Source organism: Malaclemys terrapin, chromosome 8, assembly GCF_027887155.1.
Source record: "Malaclemys terrapin pileata isolate rMalTer1 chromosome 8, rMalTer1.hap1, whole genome shotgun sequence".
Taxonomy (NCBI): domain Eukaryota; kingdom Metazoa; phylum Chordata; order Testudines; family Emydidae; genus Malaclemys; species Malaclemys terrapin.
This window is the reverse complement of record NC_071512.1, coordinates 54,180,841-54,203,940: the sequence shown is the minus strand read 5'-3', so window position 1 is coordinate 54,203,940 and position 23,100 is coordinate 54,180,841. Positions and strand designations below refer to the sequence as shown.

The following is a 23,100-nucleotide window of genomic DNA, read 5'->3' as shown; positions in this document are numbered from 1 at the left end:
ACTGTGACCAGATAAATTAACACAATTAATATTAAGAAGAGGGAAGGAACACAAGCCAAAATAGGAAAAAAACAGGCTAAATAATATTTAGATAAGTTAGGTGTATCCAAGTCAGCAGGGTGGGCCTGATGAAATTCATCCAAGGGCACTTAAGGACCTAGCTGAAGCAATCTCAGAACTATTAGCAATTATATTTGAGAACACATGGAGGGCTGGTGAGGTCCCAGAGGACTAGAGAAAGGCAAACAAGGTACCTATCTTTAAAAAGGGGAACAAAGAAAACCCAGAGAAATATAGATCAGTCAGCCTAACTTCAATATCTGGAAAGATACTGGAACAATTGATTAAACAATAGATCTGTAAGCACCTAGAGGATAATAGGGTAATAAGTAATAGCCAGCATGGATTTGTCATGAACAAATTATGCCAAACCAATCTAATTTCCTTCTTTGAGAGGGTTACTGGCCTAGTGAATAAGGGGGAAACAGTAGATACGATATATCTTGATTTTAGTAAGGCTTTCAACAGTCCCACTTGACATTCTCATAAGCAAACTAGGGAAATGATGTTTATAGTAAATTATTAATAGGTGGGAGCATAACTAGTTGAAAGACCATACTCAAAGAGTAGCTATCAATGGTTCACTGTCAAACTGGGAGGATGTGTCCAGTGGGGTCCGCCAGGGGTCTGTCTTGGTCCAGAACTATTCAATATTTTCATTAATTACTTGGACAATGTAGTGGAGAGTATGTTTATAACATTTGCAGATTACATTAAATTGGGCGGGGTTGCTACCACTCAAAAGGACAGGATTAAAATTGAAAATGATTTTGACAAATTGGAGAACTGGTCTGAAATCAACATGATGAAATTCAATAAAGACAAATGCAAAGTACTACACTTAGGAAGAAAAAAATCAAATGCATGACTACAAAATGGAGAATATGTGGTTATACAATAGCACAGCTGAAAAAAAATCTAGGAGTTATAGATGCTCTCAAATTGAATATAAGTCAACAATGTAATGTGTGACAAAGAGTCCTGTGGCACCTTGTAGACTAACAGACGTATTGGAGCATAAGCTTTCGTGGGTGAATACCCACTTCGTCAGACACAACGTGGTTGCAGAAAAGGCTAATTCTTCCTGGGGTCCCAGGAGTGTCATGTGACAATAACGGGAGGTTATTGTCCCACTCTACTTGAAACTGGTGAGACCCCAACTAGAGTACTGTGTCTAGTTCTAGGAGCCACACTTTAGGAAAGATGTGGACAAACTGGAGAGCGTCCAGAGGAGAGCAGCAAAAATTATAAAAGGTATAGAAAACCTCACCTACAAGGAAAGACCAAAGAAACTGGGCACGTTTAGTCTTGAGAAAAGATAACAGGGGGGGTGGAGGGGGAGAGTGGAGGGAAAGATAGTCTTCAAATATGTTACACTGGTATGTTATGTGTGTTATATCAGCGGTTATAAAGAGGACAGTTATCAACTGTTTTCCATGTCCAATAAAAGATAGGACAAGAAGTAATTGGCTTAATCTACAGCAAGGGAGATTTAGGTTAGACATTAGGAAAAATTTTCTACCTGTAAGGGTATTTAAGCACTGGAATAGACTTCCAAGGGAGGCTGTGGAATCTTATCATTGGAGGTTTTTAAGAACAGGTTAGAAAAGCACCAGCCAGGAATAGTCTAGGTTTACTTGGTCCTACCTCAGCGCAGGGGGCTGGAGTAGGTCCCTTGAGCAACCTTCTAGCCCTAAATTGCTATGATTCTAGGAAACCTCATTCAGGATATGTTTTTGTTTTCTGTTTCCAGTATCTCTTTTAGAAAATATCTATCAGAGGCAAGATACAACATTAACTGATATTTTTAGAAAACAAATATCCACTTGAAATTTTTAGCCACCACTTGGTTACATAATTTTCTAAATTACCCAGTGAACTGGCAACTTTGTTCTCATCAAACTAAACTTAAGCCATTTTTAGTAAGATGATTGTTAACTGGTATTCAAATTCCTTTGGAACTGGGGAATGAAGAGAAGAGGTAGGATTGGTCAAAACAGCAGACATTAATATTACTCTGCTACCCCACTTCAAGTTGTTTCAGCTTCTATGAGCTGAACTAAGAAAAATACATGATTTTAGAGCTCTTTTCCTTTCAACAATTCTCTTATCAATTTATTTCTACTGTGAATATTAAGATGTGAAGTCCTCCACAAAAAAACAAAAGCTCAAGTAGCAGAGAATGGATTTTTTTTTTTTTTTTTAAATGAGCCATTACCAGTTCAGAAGTTGTTGCTGGTCATGGGTTTCCTAAAGCTCTCTGGTGTCTCTCACATATTTCAAGTTGCGGAGGAATCAGACATACCATGAGCAGCAACAACTGTTACTGAAGTCTCTAAAAACAAATTTTATCCATGTATGCACCTGAAAAAAACCGGACTTGACCTCCATCAGGTCAAAATGGAACCTTCCAACAAATCCCATGAACCAGATTTCAAACTAAGTAAACCGGAAGACCTTTTGAAAGTTGTGATAGCTAATACAAAACTGTTTTGAAAACAATGAAATACTAGAAGATGATGGTAAAAGAAAGAGCCTCCCTAAACTTGGAATGAATGAAAATGCAAAGTTTGTGCTGACACAAAAAAATACAAGTTCCAACAACAAATATCACCAAAGGTACTAACAAATGAGAATGCAAAATAGGCTACAGTATCACTGAGTGTGAAAACACAAGTATCTGAATGAGGAAAGATATCATACTATGATATTAATATTTATTCACTCTCTAGGGTCTTACCAAAAATTGGGGAAGATGCACATAAGAGTAACTTCACTAACTTGCCTACCAGTTTTACCTGAAATATATATGAAAAACAAAAGTAGATTTTCCAGTAGTGTCAGTATTAGCACAGAAGCATTAATAATTTATTCCTGCAAAGCTTTGAGTAACAAAGGATGTTAGCGTTCAGAAGACTTCATGCCGAATACTGCCATGAATATCTGTGCAGAAATCCAACTGATAGATGTATTTGTACACACAAAGTCCACTGGAATCATTTAGTCCATTTTCTTTGTTTCTTTTGCAAATATTATGCTGGATAATAATTTTATGGGATTCTTGCTACTTGGTTAAAATAGATTTCAAGAAATCATGAGGACTTATATATACTGCAAAGCATTATTTCAAATGTTCTCAAACCTTTAAGGTTTAATAAAGGTTAAATACCGAACCTTTCTGTATTGCCTTTCCCATTTGTTCTTTTAAATAACAACATTCTATACCCCAATTTAGGATTAGTCAAGGGATAATTTTATTGCTATCTTCTGAAGTTTTTTATTCTCTCACCATAAATTGATGTAATAAAATCTGAAAAAAATAAAAGCTATTTTCTGCAAATAATCCATGATTAATAGAGCAGAATTTTGCGTGAATTGTGTTCATGAAGATTAAGAGTCTGCAATTTAAGTGGATTAATCCTAAAATCGAGTATGAAGCAGACAAATGCAAAGCAAATTTCCCCAGAAGGCCTCACTAACCTTAAAAAAATAAGTAACTGTTGCTATAAAAACCATAATGTTCTCAGCCATTCAGGTAGGTGTTTATAGTCACCACAGCTGTCCCTTCAGTTCTGATCTTTAGGAGCCATACTTCACTGAGAGGCAACTCTGAGCCACAGAGGTCATATATTCCAAGCCTCCACATGTGAAGAACTGACAGTGGTGCTGAAAATCACTTGCTCACAAGAAGCTGTAAAACCACCACCAAAATTAATAAAAACTGTAATCTGGGCTCTTGCCAGGGTCCCAGAACTGAAAGAACATAAAACAATACAGCATTACACATAACGCTATACTACAATTCCACAGCCTCTATATTTCTAATTTATGTAAAGTTACCATAAAAAGAAAATACTTACTACAAAGGAGAAGTAATTCTCAGCCTCTTGCATACCATCAATCACATATTTTATATTATCACTGGTTTCTCCTAATAATCCCCACTAAATGTTTTTAAATAATTTATTTATTCTTCAAGCTCCTAAACCCAGCTCATCTGCTATCAGAGAGGTTATATGCAAAAATCCAATGTTAATCTTAATGTTACAGCTATTACTTCAAGTTGCTTTTGCCCAAGCTCTATGGATGACATGAGCTCCAGTCTCATTCTTAAAATCTACCTAGGTGTATAAACGTATTGACTTTGCACTGTGTTCCTGATGAGCATATAAACGGAAACCGCTGGATGCTAGATAATGTTGCTGAACACAAAAATAATCTCTCAGATCCAAGTGTTTATATGGCAAATTATCATTATTTATTTAATACAACCCTTAGTGCTCATTGGGTATTTTTCAGGTTTCAGTCTTTCATTTAAATATATGCAACCAAAATATATACAGCAATGTTTATTTTTTAAAGTATTGATGCCATATAATGGCTTATTTATTTAAATGGCCACGCCAGTTATTTGTTTCTTCCAAGCCTCAAAAAGCAAAAAAAAATTACAGTCCAAGTTCCAGAATTATGGACAAAAACTACACCAGCAAAAACATTTTAATTATTTTGTATAATTGTAACATTTTCCTTTATAAATTTGGAAACAGAAGTCTTTCAGAGCATGCTTCTAGGCTATCTTCATGTCAAGTTTCAATCCAGTTAGAGAGCCCCTGGATAGACATTTACCTCACTGATCAGGGCTGGGGTGAACAGGGACGGGAGTGATGGAAAGAGAGATGACCTGAGAGGTGCTAAAAAGAGATTCAGGCTGATCACGGGCAGGGTGACTGATAGGAGTCCGATCAAGAAACACTTCCAGCAGAGCACAGGGGATGATGGGATGAAATGAGAGCCCTCCGGGCTGGGAGAACCCCAGAAGCAGAGGGCGTGACATGGGATGCTAGCGGAGAGCCGCGCAAAGGGAGGAAATGCTGGATTTGGGGTTCCTTTTGCGAAAGCCCTGGCAGAAGGGCACAGGATGACAGAGACGCCTCAGCAGCCTAAGGGATGGGGAAGTGGCGATAGGGGGCTGTTCCGATGAAAGCTTCCCGGAGGGGGGGGGGAAGCTGTGGGATAAGGAGCCGCTGCTGATCGGAGAGAACCCGGGGCTGTCACCTCCCCGGCGACCGGGACCCTCCCTCAGGCACACCAGCGGCTGGGGATCACACAGCAGGCAGGCAGCCAAGGGGGCCGGGTCGCTGCTGGGGGCCGCGCCGGTAAGCCCAGCCCCGAAGGAGCCGAGCTCCTTCTCACAGCTCGTTCGGCTGCGAGGCCCTGGCTCCCCGCCGCGGGGCGCCTGGAGACCCCCCTCCCGCGGCAGCGCTGTCCCCGGCGCCCCGCACCGGACGCGGCGCCCGCCCCTCGGGGCTGAGCGCGCCGGCCCGGCCCGCGTACCTCATACTGGATGTACTGCTTCCGCCACTCGGGCGTGATGTGCGCGGAGAGGTGCTCGGCGAACTTCATCCTGCCGCCCCTACCCGGCCGCCGCCGCGCTCACTCGGCTGCCCCGGAGCCGGCTCCTCGGGACCCTGCGGTGGCTGGTGCTAGCGGGCAGGTGCTGCTGCCCCCGCCGCCGCACATGGGCCCCGCTCCTCGCTCCCGCCGCCCGCACTGCGTCCCCTCCCCCCGCCCAGCTCGGGTCTCCTCAGCGCTGCCCTGCCGCCCACTGCGGCCCCGCCGCAGCCGCCGCCATCTTTCTCTCTTCGCTCACCCTGCCCCCCCTCTCGCCGGTAGGACGTCATCGCCATGGTAACCGCCGCCCACCTCCTCCACCTCAGCGCAGAGACCGGCCGGGGGCGGGGCCTAGAGCCAGGGGGCGCGGCAGGAGTAACAGGGAGCCCCGCCCCCTTCCTTACAAACTTGGCTTGAAAGCAGGGAGTGCGGCGAGGCCTTTGGGGGTGGGGCTTTTCTCCCTTCGCTCCGCCCACTTCCCAGCACCACCCCCGTGTAATGCAGCAAGAGGGTGCTGTGGACGCCGGGGCCATATAGCTGGGCACGCTAACGGCAGGCAGGCGCTAGAAAGCAGAGAATGCTGCTGTGGGCCAATCGTGGCAGCTCCTCCAAGAGTGCACTGGGTGGCACTGCACAGCACATAAGGGTGGTGAGATGCTTCAGTTGAGAAAGGGGGGATTGCACTGTTTTGGACGGCGTGGGCTATTAACTAGCGCCGGACTGGGTTACATGTAAGGAGTGCCTGGGTTGGCCAGTGCGAGTGGGCTGGGGATAGTGGACTGAAATATGAGGCAAACAAAGATCACCCTGTTAGCCAGTGTGGAGGGCAGGCTTGAGTAATGGGATGGGCCAGCATCATAGTACGGATGGCTACCTATGTCATAGTGTCGGTGCATGGAGAAGGTGGGAACTCCCTACCAGTATGATGCCTAGGACTATGCTGAACAATGTGCTAGACAAGAATGGACTTTTGGGGGACACAATATCAAGTGGTTTGCCTGGGGAATCTCTAAGGGGAGGAAAATACATATTCCTCACCCCCTCAGTTATGCAAAATCCCAGCCTTTTGAAGCTATACCCTGAAGAGGTCTGATTAGCTGATCCCACAGTCTCAAGATCCAATGCCCAAGCTGTATAAAGGAAAGACTAACCTATACAGAGTTTGTTAGTTCTGAGCTACACTATTCTGAACTTGTAACCACAGAAAAAACCCTTGGTGGGGTTTGAAGGAGTGACTTCTATCAGAACCCGTGCTGGAGTTGAGGGCTAATCTCTGGTAAGCTTATTGGCATGACTGTACATTATTTTATTTTTAATATGTTTTCTCTGTAATGCTTTCACCTTAAAAATAAATGTGCTTGCTTATAAAGAGTTGTGTGGTAACTTGTGACTGTTGGCAATTACAGCTGTTCATAGCCATTGAAGAGAAAGGAAAGTGCAGACCCTGACTTGTTTAACCAGTTCTAGCTTGCTGGGAATATCACAGTGTAGGAAGGAAACTGTGCAGTCTGGGGGGGAAAAAAACCCTGGTCAGAAGGGAGAGAGATGCAGGTCTCTAACCAAAAAAGGTGGCGACTGAGGAGCCTAGAATGGGTGCCCTCGAGAGACCACAAAAGGGGAATACAGGTGCTGTTGCCCTGAACTGTGACAAAAAGGACAAATCAAACCTTCTGCATCTGAGTGCTGTTTTCTTTTACCTGAAGAATATTAACTTGTTACAATCGTTTATAAAAACAAACATTTCCTCCTAGTAAGTTTACATGCACAGGGATTAATGAGCTTTTTTGTCATCAAGAGAAGAAAGCAGTATAGGTCATATTTGCATAGTCTCTGCTGGTTAACTGAACAGCTAATAGTTCACTGCTAACATGGAAAACTTCAGTCATAAAACAGCTTTTCCTTTAAAAATACAGTATACTTTGGAGAGCCAGTTTGTTCTGTGGTATAGCAATAGTTAACGGCCATCTTTGCTCCTAGGTCTATTTCCTCCACCTTGACACTGACTCACTCTGGAATCTCTAGCAAGTCATTTAACCTTTCCTTTCCTTACCAACTTTATAGGGTGTTGCGAGACTTAATTAACGGCTGTAAAGTTCTTCAGAGCCTTGAGTGAAGTTCTATGTAAATACAGAAATTATAAGCATATTATTGAACATACCTAAATAATCTGTATATTACAGTAACAAACCCACATCCTGGAGCATTACTGAATTTTATATGACGATAATCAGAAAAGTACTTTATCTTCAGATTTCTTTTCATGTTTTACAGCAAGATGCTGCTCACTCTCTCTCTCTTCATTCTATCTGAGCTGAGCTTGGCACTTAGAACAGGGAGCTGTGTGCCTAGCCCCAAAGTTAGTTACAACAGCTTTGGGATGGCTATAACTTAAGTTTTGAGTGCAGTAGCTTCCTATGGATTGGGGTCCCAGGCCATCCAGCATTTGGCAAGCATTTGGTGGCTTTAGCAGGACCCAGGGCTAGGCTACAAGTGCTGAGCAGATTAGATCTAGATGCTCTTCACTTTGCCAGTTCCAGTCTCACAGTGGGAGACCAAGTGGGGTGAGGGCAGAGCTCCTGTTCCTTGTTCTACCTGTCCAGGGAGGTGAGTTCAAAGGGGAACAATGTATCTCTGAATGCTGGGAATGCCCTGCTTATTTTTACAAAATCCAGCTTTTGTCTCGGTTTTTGTGAACCCTGTAAACTGGATTCATGCAATTGATGACGAGTGGGCTGAGCACACAAGCTTCAAGAACCTACCTCCCAGGCCTGTTGCATGTTGACACCTCCTCCCCCGCTCACCTTCCAATGCCCCCTCCACACAAGTTGCTGAAGCAGCCTTCCTTCACACAAATCCACAGAGTGACAGGAAAGGAGAGGCTGTTGGGCTGAGGAGACATGCCTTTATCCCTCACCCTCCCTCCCAGGCATAACCCCCCAAAGTGCTGCCCCACATGTATCATCATTCCTACCCCATTTGAAAGGTGTCTTGGCTTTTTAATTTGAAAATCTGGTCATCCCTAGGTGAATTCTCCCACCCACCCCTGTTGCATCAAAGAAAACCTGTAGGAGTGAGGTCAGGACCTTCCTTCTGGCCCTTTCTAGCCTGGGGAGGGGGATGAAGAGCCTCCCTGGGTATCCTCCAATCCATGCAGCACTAATGTGAGTCAATAGGGGTGGGGTGCATGCATGAGAGGGAAAGCGCATGTGTGTGAGATGGGGAGGACAATGTGTGAGTGTGTGAAAGGAGTATAGGGGATTTTGGCCAGGAAACAGATTCAGAATAAGGGAGGCGACAGATGGGAAGAATGAAAGAATATGCAGGAAGGAGGAAGATAGAAGAGAATGGTGGAGCAGGAAAATTAGAATGAGGGATAAGACTGCAGAAAAATGGAGGAAAAGGAAAGTTGGAGTGAAGGAATAGAAATGGTAAAGGAGGAGTAAGAAAAGCAAGGGAAAGAGTGAGTTAATTAAATATATTTAATACCCAAGCATTACAACAGACAAATACTTAATACTTGTGCAGCTCATAGACTTCTACCACAACTGCCTTCAATATGCCAAAGCTGTTTGTATGTGATTGTGACCGAATGTACTGCTGTATTCACATGCAACACACTATTGTAATAATCTCTGTACAAAATATGCCTTGTGGGATATCATTTGAAAACTAACAACTCACGGGTCAATAATATGGTGAAATGTATGTAGCAACATTATAATGTAAAGCTATGAACATAAAAAGAAATTATGATTGAAATGTGTTTACCAGACAAGTCTGGGGAGGGGGGTAAATCTGTTCCTCAGAGACAAAGGACAAACTGCTGCCTCTAGTCAGTTGTCATCAAAGCCGATCGGCTATCACCGGTCAAGTGGCCATTCCTTGGCAACGGAGGGAGGCAGGAACAGACTGATTTGCGTTTTAATAAACAACAACATGGAACCTCTTTCACCACGAGACTCCATGTCTCTATCCTCACAGTGAGAGCAAACTTTATCTAGGGGCAACCCTCAGGAAAATGCATTTCAAAGGGTGACTGCACTATAAAAGGGAGGGGTAAGAACAACCTAGGTATTCACACTTTCTTTCTCTTCCTCTCTCTTTCACCTGAGAAGACAAAGGAAGCAGCCTTTGGACTTCAGGAGGGGTCCTGACCTGAGAATTTGGTCAGCCCTGTTGCTCCAAACAAGAAGTAAGAATTTCACCTTATTTTTATCTTTATTTCCCTTGTACTCATTTCTGACTTTAATGCCTTATACTTGTACTCACTTAAAACTTAAAATACAATTGTTTTATTCTTTAATCAAATCCAGTGCTGAGTTTACACTGAATTGTTTGGTAACTCCAATTAAAGTAGCAAACTGTTGTACACTGATCCCTTACAGGGGCAATGGACTCTAATATTTGAACTGTCCAGGAGAGGGCTGGACAGTACAGCACACATGTTTTGGGGAAAAAATGGGACTGGGAATATGCTGGGGTCTCCCTGCATGTAGTAACCAAGTCTGCCAAAGCCAGAGTGGGGCTAGTGTGTGGCTGACAGGCTGATGGGGTCAGAGTTGTTGGACCAGGGCTGCAGCTATACACAGACACTCAGGGTGTGACTTGCATGCTTGCAAGCTGTTTGTGGGAAGCCCAGTTTGGGAGCTCTAGCAGCAAAGCATTGTGAGCCCCCCCCCCCACCCCAAGGTTACAGGGCAGATAGCAACACAGCCCCTCAGTGCTCTGGCTTGCACCCTGGAATGTGATAGTAATTACACAGATTGTGCACAAAGAGCTCTGGTAAATTGAAGGGAATTCTGCTACTTGTTTGACAACCATGCCAAAGACACTGGGCCGCTTCTGCCTGCCCATCTGGCGTTTGGAGAAAAATTATTAGGACTTGAGAGGAGCAGGATGGCAGTTGATTCAGGCAGGATCAAGTGTGTCAGGGTAGTGGAAGGCCTATAGGGGAAGAAGTGTCACTGTGTTGTCAGCCGGTCAAAGAATAACTCGGTCCTGCTCTTAGAATGGAGAGGATATGGGAAACAGCCTTTTGATCCCTCCTGACCAAAGAGAAGATCACAAGGAAGGCCCAAAGTCCAAGCTGAGAGCAACCCTTATGTGTACAAAGGCACTGGTGGCCTGTAAAATACAAATATTCAGAGACTATGAAGCCTAGAGTAAGGGATGCATTAAAACACTGAGGTCCAGACCCTCAGTCCCACCCTCCCCATCTAGTCGTTTTGCACTGCTCAGGCAGCACAAAGCAGCCAGAAAACAGCCCTAAGTGGAGTAACTAGCCTGAGCTGCTTGCATAAGGGAATCCCTGGGTGGTATAATACCAGTGTAGCAGCTCTGTGCCACCTGCTCCCCACTCTCTACCTGCAGCAGAGGGTGCATATCGGGGCAGACCAAGCATTGAGAGGTATATGGTTGGAGTATGGTGCACCAGCTCTCTTGGGCCAGCGGACCAGTCATTGGGACTGTCACGGCTGGTGTAATTTACAGCAGCTCTGAAGCTGCTCTAAGTTGTACCAAGGGCTAAATAAGCCCTGGCTGCACAGAGGTGGGAGATCATCGTGCAACTCCCCACTCCTGGGGGGACTCAGCGGTGAGGTTGCACCCAACCCTAACACAGCGTAAGGACCAGGCCTGCCCCACAAACATCCCAGGGCCCTGCTCCTCCGTGCCAGGTGCACCAGGTATGGCCAGGCAGGTTCAGCAAGGCAGGATCTAAGTGTGGAAGGGCTTAGTGTGGGGGGATCCAGGTGTGAGTAGAGAGGGTTCTGTGTGGGGCAATCTGGGTGCAGGTGGCTCAGTGGGGGATCTAGATGCACAGGGGCTTGTTGTGGGGTTCTGGTGCAATGGTAATGGGACTCTGCAGAGGGGGTCCAGGTGAAGGTGGTTGGGCCTCAGCATGGGGGGGGGGTTAGGGTGTGGGGGATCGAGCTCGATGGGGGGATCTGGGTGTTGGGAGCTCAGTGGGGGGGGGTCTAGATGCTGGGGGAGTGGGGCTCAGAGGAGTGGGGATCCAGGTGCAGCTGGTTGGGGCTCAGTATGGTGGGGATCCAGCTGCAGGTGGCTTATTGGAGCTTGTCAGGGGGGGTTTCTGGGTGCAAGGGGGGAGTGAGGGCCGGCAGGCGGGTCTGGGTATGAGGGGTCTGGATGCATGGGGGTTGGGCGGATGGGGGAGCAGCTCCCTCTACAGCGATCCCTCCCTCTGCAGTTGAGGAGTGATGGGTGCAGGAAGCACGGGGGGCAGTTTGCAGAGCTTCCTGCAGCTGGGGAAGAAATCTGGGGGTGGGTCTGACCCGGCCCCAGATGCCATGCAGAGGAAGAGGAAGTCCCGTCCTCTCCAGCCCAGTTGGGTCTAGCAGCTGAGCCCAGTGTAGGGAAGGAGCCACAGCCAGGTCTTTCTCAATCTTGCTCCCTGCCCCACAGTGATTTCCCCTCTCTGCCAGCTTCCCTGGGCACCTGAAACATACTGCGGGGAAGGGTCGTATGACCCTTGTGGCGGCCCCACCCCACATGAATTTTGTTATGTACACCAATATGGAGGTGATTTGTCACACATCTCCTCCATATTGGTGTACATAACAAAATTCATTCCACTCATGTGTGGGGAAAAATTAGAGGGAACACTGCCCAGGAGTAGTTTTTGTTAAAACAAATGAAGAAGTAAGTTTCTAGCCCTGGTGTGCAGAAATGCTTGAAAACTAGAGCTGGTCAAAAAAAAAAAAAAAGAAAAATTTGCCTTTTTTCAAAAATAAAAATGTTGATGGGAAAACATCTTGTGTTTTCAAATGTCCCATTTTTCAACACAGCCCAAAAATAATAAATGTTCAGTTTCCATTTTCTCCTTTCCTTCGCCCTCATTTCCAGTGGCAAAATAGAAAAAGGTTTGGAAAGGGGAAAAAAGAAGTGCAGGTGGAGGAGGAGGGAGGGTGAGAAAACATTTCTAATAAAAAATATGAAAAAAATTGAACAGATAAAAAAATTGTTCCGTTTTGAAATCAGTAGAATGAAGGGATGGGGGAGGTTCCTTCACAAAGACTTTACCATTTTATCACCAGCTTTGTTGCCAAGGTGAGCAGAGTGTATCCAATGGAGCACCACCAGGCTGACTCTGCAGACAGCCTGAAACAATAACTCTGAAAGGTGTGAACTGCACCAGTGGGGTGTTAAATCCAAGACCCACTGCTCTAGGGGCCCCTTGCCAACACCACTCTAGCACAGAGAGGACTCTCTGTGTAATAGGAGAGGAGGACCCTGGCCCAACCCTTGCAGATAAACCCTATGTCATGGGCAGGCTGGCCCTTTGAGACAAGATTGGTTCTGCCTTGCCCATGACTCTGCAGCTATCCCTCAGCCTCACTGATGAGCTGGTGATGTAAGGGCTAATGAGTGACTGCCACTGGATGTCATGGGGCTTAATTAGACAGACTGCTCCCAGCTGTGGTGGTGACATAGCGAAAGCACTAGTTTGGAGAGAGGTGCCTGAGGAACTCATGGGGTGGGTGAGGAAGAATACCCCTGAGTTAGAGCCTACAACAGGAGAAAGAGGCCTACAGGGAATAGAGTAGGCTCTTGTGGGGGAGCCCAGAGATAGGACCTACAGGGGGCTGGAAGATCCTCTAAGGTACACTGCTGGAGTTCCTCGCAAAGGGAAGCAGTGGGAGAAAAGCAGTTCAAGGGAATCTCTCTAGGGGCCCGGACGTGAAGGATTTCAGTTGAACCTGAGAGGGACAGAAGAATTATAAGTCTGGATGCTGTTTGTGAACTCTAAGTTGGACTGTTAGTTACCCCAGAAGGGCAGTGAACTGTTCTGGGACTTGGCTGGAGGGATGAGCCACAGAAAACCCAGAGAGGGAGAAGATGCCAGCTAGGACTGGCCATTGTGGGGCCAAGGAAGTGGCTACTAAGGAGGGTGCAATAGGTCAAGTCCCCTGCAAGGATGTGCTGAGACCTGATGGGGGCCTGAGAGGTGAGGATGTATGCTTACACCCTTAGTGCTGGAGAGTCAGTATTAGGGGACCCTCCTGCTCCTACCCCACCCCTGCCCCTTTCTGGTGAGGAAGGGGACCTTGTTGCCATCCCTGCTGTTCTGGGGGAGTGGGAGATGCTACTGCCACTACTAAGGGAGGAGAACCTGGCCCTGTCCTAAGCAGGGAGGGGGCAGTTCCATAAGGATGGAGCCACATGTCCTAAGCAGGGAGGGAGCCGTTCCACAAGGATGGAGCCACTTTACTTAGTGCCCTGGATTGCCTTAATTCACCACTCCCCTTTCCCCCAGTGTTATACTGATGTATGTTTGCAGTACTACCAACCCCAAGCATTCAAAAGTCACTAACCAAGCCTGCCCCACCCCCCAATCATGAGATTGGTTTAACAATCCTGTGATGTTTTGAACAACTTTACATTATTTTGCTTTGCTTTCAGGCTACTGAGCATTTAGGATGCCCTTGGGTCCAGTGGTGCTGGAACAATTTTTATAGTGGGATTGCTGACAATGGAAACCATGTAGTTGAGTTGTAATTACTACTTCAAGCCAGGGGGTATTTCAGCACCGATGCTTGGGTTGTGTTCTCAAAAAAAATTCTTGGCAACTGTGAGGGCTAGAAACTTGCAGTCCTTTTTAATGAAAGCTGAGATTCTCATGTAATGTGATTCTAGGTACTGAGGCTTTAAGTAAAACGCCAAATAATGTGAGATTCAGGATTAAATCATAAATGGAATGCTGCAGTGGTTAGGAGATAATTATAGAGGTTGGTTGGAGGCTCAGGGGCCATTGAAACTGTGGCTGTATTCCAAACTGTGGTGGACGCTTATTTAGAGGCCAGTCCTGCTCCCATTGAAGTCAATAGCAAAATTCCTATTGATTTCAATGTGAACAACACCAGAGCTTAAATCGGCAGAACTCATTTGATGTGATTTAGCAGAATGCTGTTAGAGGATCAGTGTCCTGACTTGTGAAAATACATCTCTGCATTGAGACTTACCCAGCAGCAACAGCAGATCATTTGGTAACAACATTCTAGCTCACTGATACCATCTCTTAATTATCTTGGGAGAAAACCATTTAATGAACAGAGATTTAGTGCCCTTCAGTAGGAATTTCAGACTCAACAATCCAAGCAGCGCTGACCTTAAAAAGACCTAAACACTTACCACAGCTAGACGTACATTTAATGGATCACAGGGTTTTAATATATTACCTTTGCAAATGTAAATTTATACCAGATAAAATCATCTAGGACCTGATTCTGCTCCAACAGAGGTCAGCAGCAATGAGTTGGATGCAGGGCCGGCTCCAGGAACCAGCCCACCAAGCATGTGCTTAGGGCGGCGCCTGGAGGGGGGCGGCGCGGTTAGGCGCTCCTGCCCGAGAGCGGGGCCGCGACTGGGCTCGCCGCCATCCCTGTGGCGCTCTGGCCGCCGGGGGCTCCCCGCCCTCCCCCCGGCGCTCTGGCCGCCGGGGAGAGCGGAGAGCCCCGGTCGGGATCCCGGTGCTCTGGCCACCGGGGGCTCTCCGCCTTCCCCCGGCGCTCTGGCCGCCAGGGAGAGCGGCCCTCCTCCCGGCGCTCTGGCCTCTGGGGGCTCGCCACCCTCCCCACAGCGCTCTGGCCGCCGGGGAGAGCGGAGAGCCCCGGCCGGGCTCCCCACCCTGCTCCCGGCGCTCTGGCCGCCGGGGAGAGCGGAGAGCCCCGGCCGGGCTCCCCACCCTGCTCCCGGTGCTCTGGCCTCCGGGGAGAGCGGAGAGCCCCGGCCGGGCTCCCCACCCTGCTCCCGGCGCTCTGGCCTCCGGGGAGAGCGGAGAGCCCCGGCCGGGCTCCCCACCCTCCTCCCGGCGCTCTGGCCTCCGGGGAGAGCAGAGAGCCCCGGCCGGGCTCCCTGCCCTCCTCCCGGCGCTCCGGCCGGTCGGGGATTGCTCGGCGCCCTCCCCTGCCGCGCTGGGCGGGGGCGGCGGGTGGCTTTTTTGCCTAGGGCGGCAAAAAAGCCAGAGCCAGCCCTGGTTGGATGGGAGCATGCCCTGGTGATACACTGCTGCAATTTCAATCCTTTGGATACAACACGGAGCTTGGAAACAACGTGCAACTGAACATGGAGATAAATCATTTCTTCTAATTTGCTATCTGCATTACATGAAATCTATCATGTAAATTGATGCTTTTCATAAATTTGTCACTTCTCATCATATCTTGTGTATTTCATGGTACTGAAAATAATTAGGGCCTGATTTTCCATTGCCCTGAACCTTGTGTAGCCATGTACTCGAGTGCAATGTGGGTGTCAAATGCTATGATGTACACATTTATAGTGTAGATAACTACACCAGATGCAATAGAATTGAACTCTTACTACTTATACTATTAAAATATGCAATAACTCATGGGGACAAATGTCCAATCATCTAAAGAACTGACTCCCACATCAATTCCATTTTTCCCCTGGCATGACTTTAATAATAATGTTGAGCCATACTGAGGCTTTGCAGCACACTACAAAATATTTCACGATTTTCACTCAATCCCACACCCCTAATGAATATGGGAAAGAGAGGGCAATATTAAAGGAAGGTTTAAGAACCAAATCTTATGGGCCTTGTGGATTCTCTGGAGTGTGGGGAGCTCTGCAGCGGTCTGACTGACCTGTCAGGCCAATATGGTAGGGGAATACAAAGAGGAAGTGGAAAGTTTAGCTGTACCTACAGTTTCCAGGCCTGTGTTTTCTTAGCAGGTTACTGGGGTCAAATGGTTTAATTTTATGCTAAATATAAAATTAAGCAATGAGCCCCAAACATTCTGAACTTTGGGAAAGCTCAGATCTGATTCTAGACATTGCAGCTTGGCCCACCTCACAAGGTTTCCTGTATTTATACAGGAGGATCCTGATTCTCAGTGACTCCATTCTTGCACTTGTGCATATAGGCTGGGAGGTGGGTCAAAAATAGCTTTAAGCTACCTTTGTGCTCTTTGTATTCTGTGGCTGTAGAGGGGCCTGCCTAGCCCCTCTTGTAAGTTAGAGCAGCCTCGGGGCTATTGTTACCTATACTCTGAATCCCATGGTCCCCTCTGAGCCCAGCCCCTACCAGCCATAGTGCAGTACATTCCTATCATGCCCCCACCAGCCAGGGAGGCTCCCTCCAGGGGGAAATTTTTGTCAAGGGGGCATTTCTGTCCATTTGAAGCCCCTTTCATTTTGCCTGAGTGGCTTGAAGGGGCCTCTGTAGAATCTTGCCCTTACACTTTTCTTATTCCATTTCTTTTTCCAATAAAAGGTTTCCAGTATAATTTTCAGTCATACTCTGTTAAAAAAAAAAAATCACATGTTTTAAAACCGAACAAGGAAAAGGCAGGCGTAGGCTTTCTGCCAGTGCAGTCTGGCACTTGCTTTTGTCCAGAGCATATAGAATAATTTATAAATAGACTGGGGTTTTAAAATAATTACACTTGGAAAGATTCTGCGTGGCTCAGGAGGAAACACTTTTCAAGAGAGCTGTTTTAGAAACATCTTTGAGGAGAAATGTTTGCTTTCCTGCCTCTGCAGAATTCATAAACCCATTAAGGGGCTGATTTTCAAAAGGGAGGAACAATGGGACACACGCACAGAAACCTATCTTTGGGGCCTTCTAATTAAATAGGTAATGCACCCCTGCCATATGGACCTGGCCTAAGACACCTAGATATATAAAGGACAGGTAATTTTAGATGCACAAATACTTGTCTCCTGATCCCCATGCCTCACACCCAGAGTGCAAGGAAGTGAACACATCAAAGCTATACAGACCATTCCTCAAAAACCCTTTTAATTCTCCTATGTGTCAGAATCCTGGGGTACAACCTCTTCTCCTCCAACAAAATATGAGTGGTTAATTAAGGTTTATTTAAAGGCCTGATCCTGAGAGATTTTGAACACCTGCTATTCCTAGTGAAGGAGTCGAGACAGCACAACCACAGCCTGAGTCAAATGAAAGTTATTCCTAAGTAATTACCCACCAATTTATAAAGCTGCATGCGTGCGGCCTCCCATGTAGCTCTTGGTCCTGGAAAGATATACAGAGGCGTTTTGGAGGAAGTTTGACAGAGGGATCAGAGAAGGAGAAGTAACTATTCTCTACATCCCCAGAAAGACTTTACCTGCTGAGACAATCATTTGAAGTAAGGAGCAGGTGTTCAAGAGATACACATTGGAAGGGGGGGAAATAATAATAAAAACAGGTCATTATTGATCTTGGCCAGGAATTACAAGAGGATTTAGCAAATCATAACACGAGGCTTTGTCCTGCCTGCAATGATCAATATGACAGCAGCTTTAGGCTTCCTACTACAGAGGCTATGTAGACTGCTATAAGGGACACTCCTGGCATTACCCAGTCAGCTGCTAGCCAAGCCATTATACACTTTGTCGATATTATTCTGAAGAAATGTGATCTATATACTAGATTTCCTATGGCCAGCAGCACAAAATGCACAAATCCTCTGACAGAGAGAAATGGAGCTTATTGATTTAATATGCACTCCTCCTCCCCCTTGGGCACCTGCTGAGGGTGTGATGGGGAACATCATAAACAGGAGGGCCTTTTATTCCCCAGTACACAGGCAGCACACAATGTCAGATCAGGAATGTCCTAACCCAATTGTCTGGAAATTGTTATGATGTGTATATGCTCAGGCAGGCTACCCTACAGCATCTGTTTGGATCAGAGTAAGTCAATAGCAGTGGCTACTGGGAAATAATAATGCACTTTATGGGTCTGATCCAACATCCATGGACATCAAGAGGAGTCCTATATCTTCAAAACACTTTGCAAACAGTGACTAAGTTAACTATGTCACAGTTCAGGGCTTCTGTACCTCTATTCCCCTGTGTGATCCACCAAGGATGCCCACTCAGGATTCTGGCTCCTCAGCCATCACCTCTCCTGAGTAGAGACATGAGTCTCTCCCTCTCTTGAGTGGGGTATTTCCAGACTGTACCGTTCCCCCTCTACTCTGTGAATTCCCCAGCAAGTCAGATTGCCTAAGCAGTCCTCAGAGACTACTGTATAAACAAGTGCAATTGTTGCAAGTTAGAATGCAGTTATATCTAAGCAAGCACCTTTATTCTTGAAGTGAAAGGATTACAGAAAAAAAAAAATACTAAAACCAATAAAAGAAAGTACACGCATGCTAATAAGATTCCCAAATATCATCCCAATTCCAACAAGGAGTCAGTCCTTCAAACTCCACCAAGCTTTTTTTCTGTGCTTACTAGTTCATAACTGCCTTGGATCAGAACAAGCACACCCATGAATCTGTAAGTCACTCCTTTGTACCATCTGGGCCTCTACTCTTGTCTGCATGTAACGGGATCATCAGACAAAAGTCGTCTCCTCCTCAGGGTGAAGCTTCAAAAGGCTGAGTTCTTGCACAACTGGAGGGGGTACATTTGCATACCCCTCTCCCTAGAGATTTCCTAGGAAACCCACAATGTGAAAAGTTAATTCCTGTCCAGCACATTGTTTCAAATGTGCTCATAACGCTTCCCAGGATTTACATTAGTCATGTCTCTCCCCTAGAGACATTACATACAATCCCACAATGGTACATAAATATTTGCATTTTTAATACAATGAATTCCTAAAATACATAACTTAATTGCATTGAGGTTTTTCTGGGAAATTACCACGTGTCTCATATGCCCCCAGCCAAGTGTGTATAATTAGGGTGCTTGATCATCACCACAGGGATAACCATTAATTTATTTCCTGAACAGGTTTATTCCCTGGATGGAGTTTCTGCCTTTACCTTTCATAATTTCATATTTCAGTTATGCATATAATAGACATTCTGCTAGCAAGCCAGCATACATCCTTCTAAAATCTATACAGCCATTTGACAACCATCCTGTAGAACTTTTGGGACTGAGCCCTCACATGCCCTTTCTTATCCTTGTTACCCCAAAACCTTTGGGTGTAAACTTCAGACCTGGTCCTCCAACTCCCATCTCTGATCCAATTTCTAAGGAGTGAGCAGGGTGTACCTTTGTCCCCCAAGGGGCTAGCTGCCCCAACAATGAGTTGAGGTTTCCTATTCCCTGAAGTGATCACAAGTAGCCATTCTTTGGACCAAAGGGAGAAATAATGTAGGGCCACCTCCTGGTAAAGTGACTCTCAACCTCTCACTGCTTTTAACAGCAGAGGGGTTAGGCAAAGGAGATTCTTCAAATCTCCCACACAGCTAAATTCCTTTCTCTTCCCTACCTTTACGTCAGGGCCCCGGGGACTCAGGCAGCCTAACCTCAACTTCTCTGGGAGGAGTACTGATCCTCCACCCCACCGACTCAAGATGAGGAGAATTCCCTCTCCCACTGGGCTCAAGGTCCTTTACATTTTCACAGACCCTCAGGCTGTCACAGATTGTGGGATGAAGTCTCCCCGTCTTCCTCACTGTAGTTACCTTTGTCATCTCCCAAGCAGCTCTCCCACACTTTATTTGAGCATTTTCCACCCTGGGGTGGGGGGTCATATAGATTTGGCAGTGCATCCTAGCTGCCTCAGTGTCCCTTCTTTTGGCTGGAGCCACTGCCACCACCAAGCTCTGAACTGCCTCTGGGTCCCTGGGAAAGGTAAGTAGAGAACTTATTTCCCTGATTTGGGCTTCGGGAGAACTCCACTTCAGTCAGTTGGCCTGGTACATTCCCCACTCCTTCACTCCTCTTGGATACTGGCAGGGGGGCTCCACCCCCTCCTTCCTGTTAGCTACCTCATTTGCATTTTAGCTAACACAGTCTAGGGGTGTGATTCATCCCTTCTGCTTTCAAAACCATCCCCAAAAGCAAAGAATAGGGAATATCTGACAGGCCACCTCCAGGATATTGCAGGAAATTGCCGTATCTGTCACAAACTGCACAGTATTGCTCTGAGCTAGGTAAGTGAATGTCATTATCTCCATTTGTGGAGGGGGGTGGGGAACAGACACGGAGGGCCAAATTCTGATCTGGTGTAAGTCAGCATTTGACCAATAGAGTATGAGTGCCTTGCACTATGTCACGCAGCAAGCTAGTTGCAGAGCCAGGTTTAGAACTCAAGAGCTCCTGGGGGCTACTCCCATGACTGGCCGGTAGCAAGGAGCATCATAGGCAAGGCTGGAGGACCAAGAAATAAATCCTTTCTTTGCAGCCCTGTTCCCATATCTGCTCTTTGAATTTTCATTAGGATCTCATGTGTAGACCCACTTGGTTGGCAATGCCTACAAGTAATAATGAGAAGTCTTGGCTTATGACAGGGGTAGCCAACCTGAGCCTGAGAAGGAGCAAGAATTTACCAATATAAATTTCCAAAGAGCCACAGTAATACGTCAGCAGCCCGCATTAGCACCCCCCCCCCCCGCAGCTCCCAGTGCCTCCCACCTACTGGCAGCCCCGCCGATCAGCACCTCCTCCTCCCTTTCCCTCCCCGCACCTCCCGATCAGCTGTTTCATGGCATGCAGGAGGCTCTGGGCAGGGGAGGAGCTAGGGAATGGCAGGCTCTGGGGATGGGGCAGGAAGGGGTGGAGTTGGGGTGGGGTCTGGGGCAGAGCCAGGGGTTAAGCAGTGAGCACCCCCAGCACATTGGAAAGTTGGCGCCTGTAGCTCCAGCCCTGGAGTGGATGCCTATTCAAGGAGCCGCATATTAACTTCTGAAGATCCTTATGTGTCTCCGGAGCCACAGGTTAGCCACCCAGGCTTATGATAATGACAGCACCGCTCATTTTAAATCCCCACACTCCTGCAGAGCTAAAGTATAATGAAGCTCGTAACAGTATAAGTGATAGTATAAAACAGCGGTTCTCAAACTTCATTGTACTATGACCCCTCTTCTGACAACAAAAATTACTACATGACCCCAGGAGGGGGGGACTGAAGCCCGAGCCCATCCCAGCCCCACTGCCCCAGGCTGGGGATGGGGGGCAAAGCTGAAGCCCAAGGGCTTCTGCCATGGGCAGAAAGCATGTAACCCTAGCCCCCTTTCGAGGGCTGAAGTCCTGGGGTTTCAGCCCAAGGTGGTGGGGCTTGAGCTTTGGCTTCAGCCTCGGCCCTAGGCCCCAGCAAGTCTAACACCAGGCTTGGTGACCCCGTTAAAATGGGGTTGCAACCCACAGTTTGAGAACCCCTAGTATAGAAAAGTGGAATGTTAGCTTTCTGGATCATTAATATGACACCCTCAAAGGCTAAGGTACTTCTTGCATGGACTAGAAACGAGATGTACCTGTCATCCGTAGAATACCAGTATATGGAGAGGGAGAGAAAGCATGTTCTAGGGCAGTGGTCCCCAAACTTTTCACAATCACAGCCCCCCTTATCCCTGTCTGTGCACTGCCCCTCCCCCAGAGCCAGGGCTCGGAGCGGGGCTGCGGCTCCGGGGGAGGGAGGTAGAAGCAGGCAGGGGTAAGGGGGCCGCAGCTGGGGGCCAGTCTGGGGCTGGGAATGGGAACGGAGCTGGAGCTGGGGCTGGGAGCAGAGCTAGGGCCAAGGTTGGGGGTGGGGCTGGGAGTGGAGCCAGAGCCGGGCCGCGGTGGGGACCAGCATCCAGGACCACAGTCAGGTGCAGAGCTGCAGCCGAGGCTGGGGGCGGGGCCAGAGCAGAGCTGTGGGTGGACTGAGGGGTGGAAGTAACATGAAGGAGGTTGTGAGGGAGCGTAGGAGCTCCTTGCCAGGAAGAGGGTCAGAAGAAACTAATGCCCCCGAGGCAAGTCTCACACTCTCTCTGAACGACTGGCATTGGGGGAGATGTAGGTGAGGCACAGGTAGAGTCCCAGCAACTTCACATTGAGAAGTAACCAGCAGACGTAGCAATCAGATGCTGCAGCTGCGTAAGTAACTTCTCAGTACCTGTCATAACTATAAAGGGAAGGGTGTAACAGCTCTCCTGTGTATGGTACTATAAAATCCCTCCTGGCCAGAGACTCCAAAATCCTTTTACCTGTAAAGGGTCAAGAAGCTCAGGTAACCTGGGTGGCATCTGACCCAAAGGACCAATAAGGGGACAAGATACTTTCAAATCTTGGTGGGGGGGAAGGCTTTTGTTTGTGCTCTTTGTTTGGGAAGTCGTTCGCTCTTGGGACTGAGAGGGACCAGACATCAATCCAGATTCTCCAAATCTTTCTGAACAAGTCTCTCCTATTTCAAATTTGTAAGTAAACAGCCAGGCAAGGCGTGTTAGTTTATCTTTGTTTTCTCAACTTGTAAATGTATCTTTTACTAGAGTGTTTATCTCTGTTTGCTGTACTTTGAACCGAAGGCTAGAGAGGGGTCCTCTGAGCTCTTTAAGTTTGATTACCCTGTAAAGTTATTTTCCATCCTGATTTTACAGAGATGATTTTTACCTTTTTCTTTAATTAAAAGCCTTCTTTTTAAGAACCTGATTAATTTCTCCTTCTTTTAAGATCCAAGGGGTTTGGATCTTGATCCACCAGGAGTTGGTGGGAGGAAGGAGGGGGGATGGCTAATTTCTCCTTGTTTTAAGATCCAAGGGGTTTGGATCTGTATTCACCAGGGAATTGGTGAAGGTCTCTCAAGGCTACCCAGGTAAGGGAATTAGCTTTGGGATGGTGGCAGCGGACCAGACCTAAGCTGGTAGTTAAGCTTAGAAGTTTTCATGCAGGCCCCCACATTTGTACCCTAAAGTTCAAAGTGGGGAAGCAGCC

The 23,100-nt window shown here is 46.9% G+C and overlaps 1 protein-coding gene and 1 long non-coding RNA gene across 2 annotated transcripts in view; one reads left to right on the top strand and one right to left on the bottom strand.

Moving 5' to 3' along the window:
- XPR1 (xenotropic and polytropic retrovirus receptor 1) overlaps window positions 1-5,857 on the bottom strand; it is a 243,873-nt gene extending 238,016 nt beyond the window's left edge. Inside the window, exon 1 of the mRNA XM_054037215.1 lies at window positions 5,395-5,857. Within this exon, the coding sequence (XP_053893190.1) occupies window positions 5,395-5,463 (69 nt within the window). The 5' untranslated portion in view covers window positions 5,464-5,857. The remainder of the gene's footprint in view (window positions 1-5,394) is intronic.
- Window positions 5,858-6,092: 235 nt separating this feature from the next.
- LOC128841451 (uncharacterized) lies at window positions 6,093-9,642 on the top strand. Its single transcript, XR_008445841.1, has 3 exons — window positions 6,093-6,727; window positions 8,475-8,612; window positions 9,567-9,642. It is a non-coding gene; the product is annotated as an uncharacterized LOC128841451 (long non-coding RNA).
- The last annotated feature ends 13,458 nt before the right edge of the window (window positions 9,643-23,100 follow it).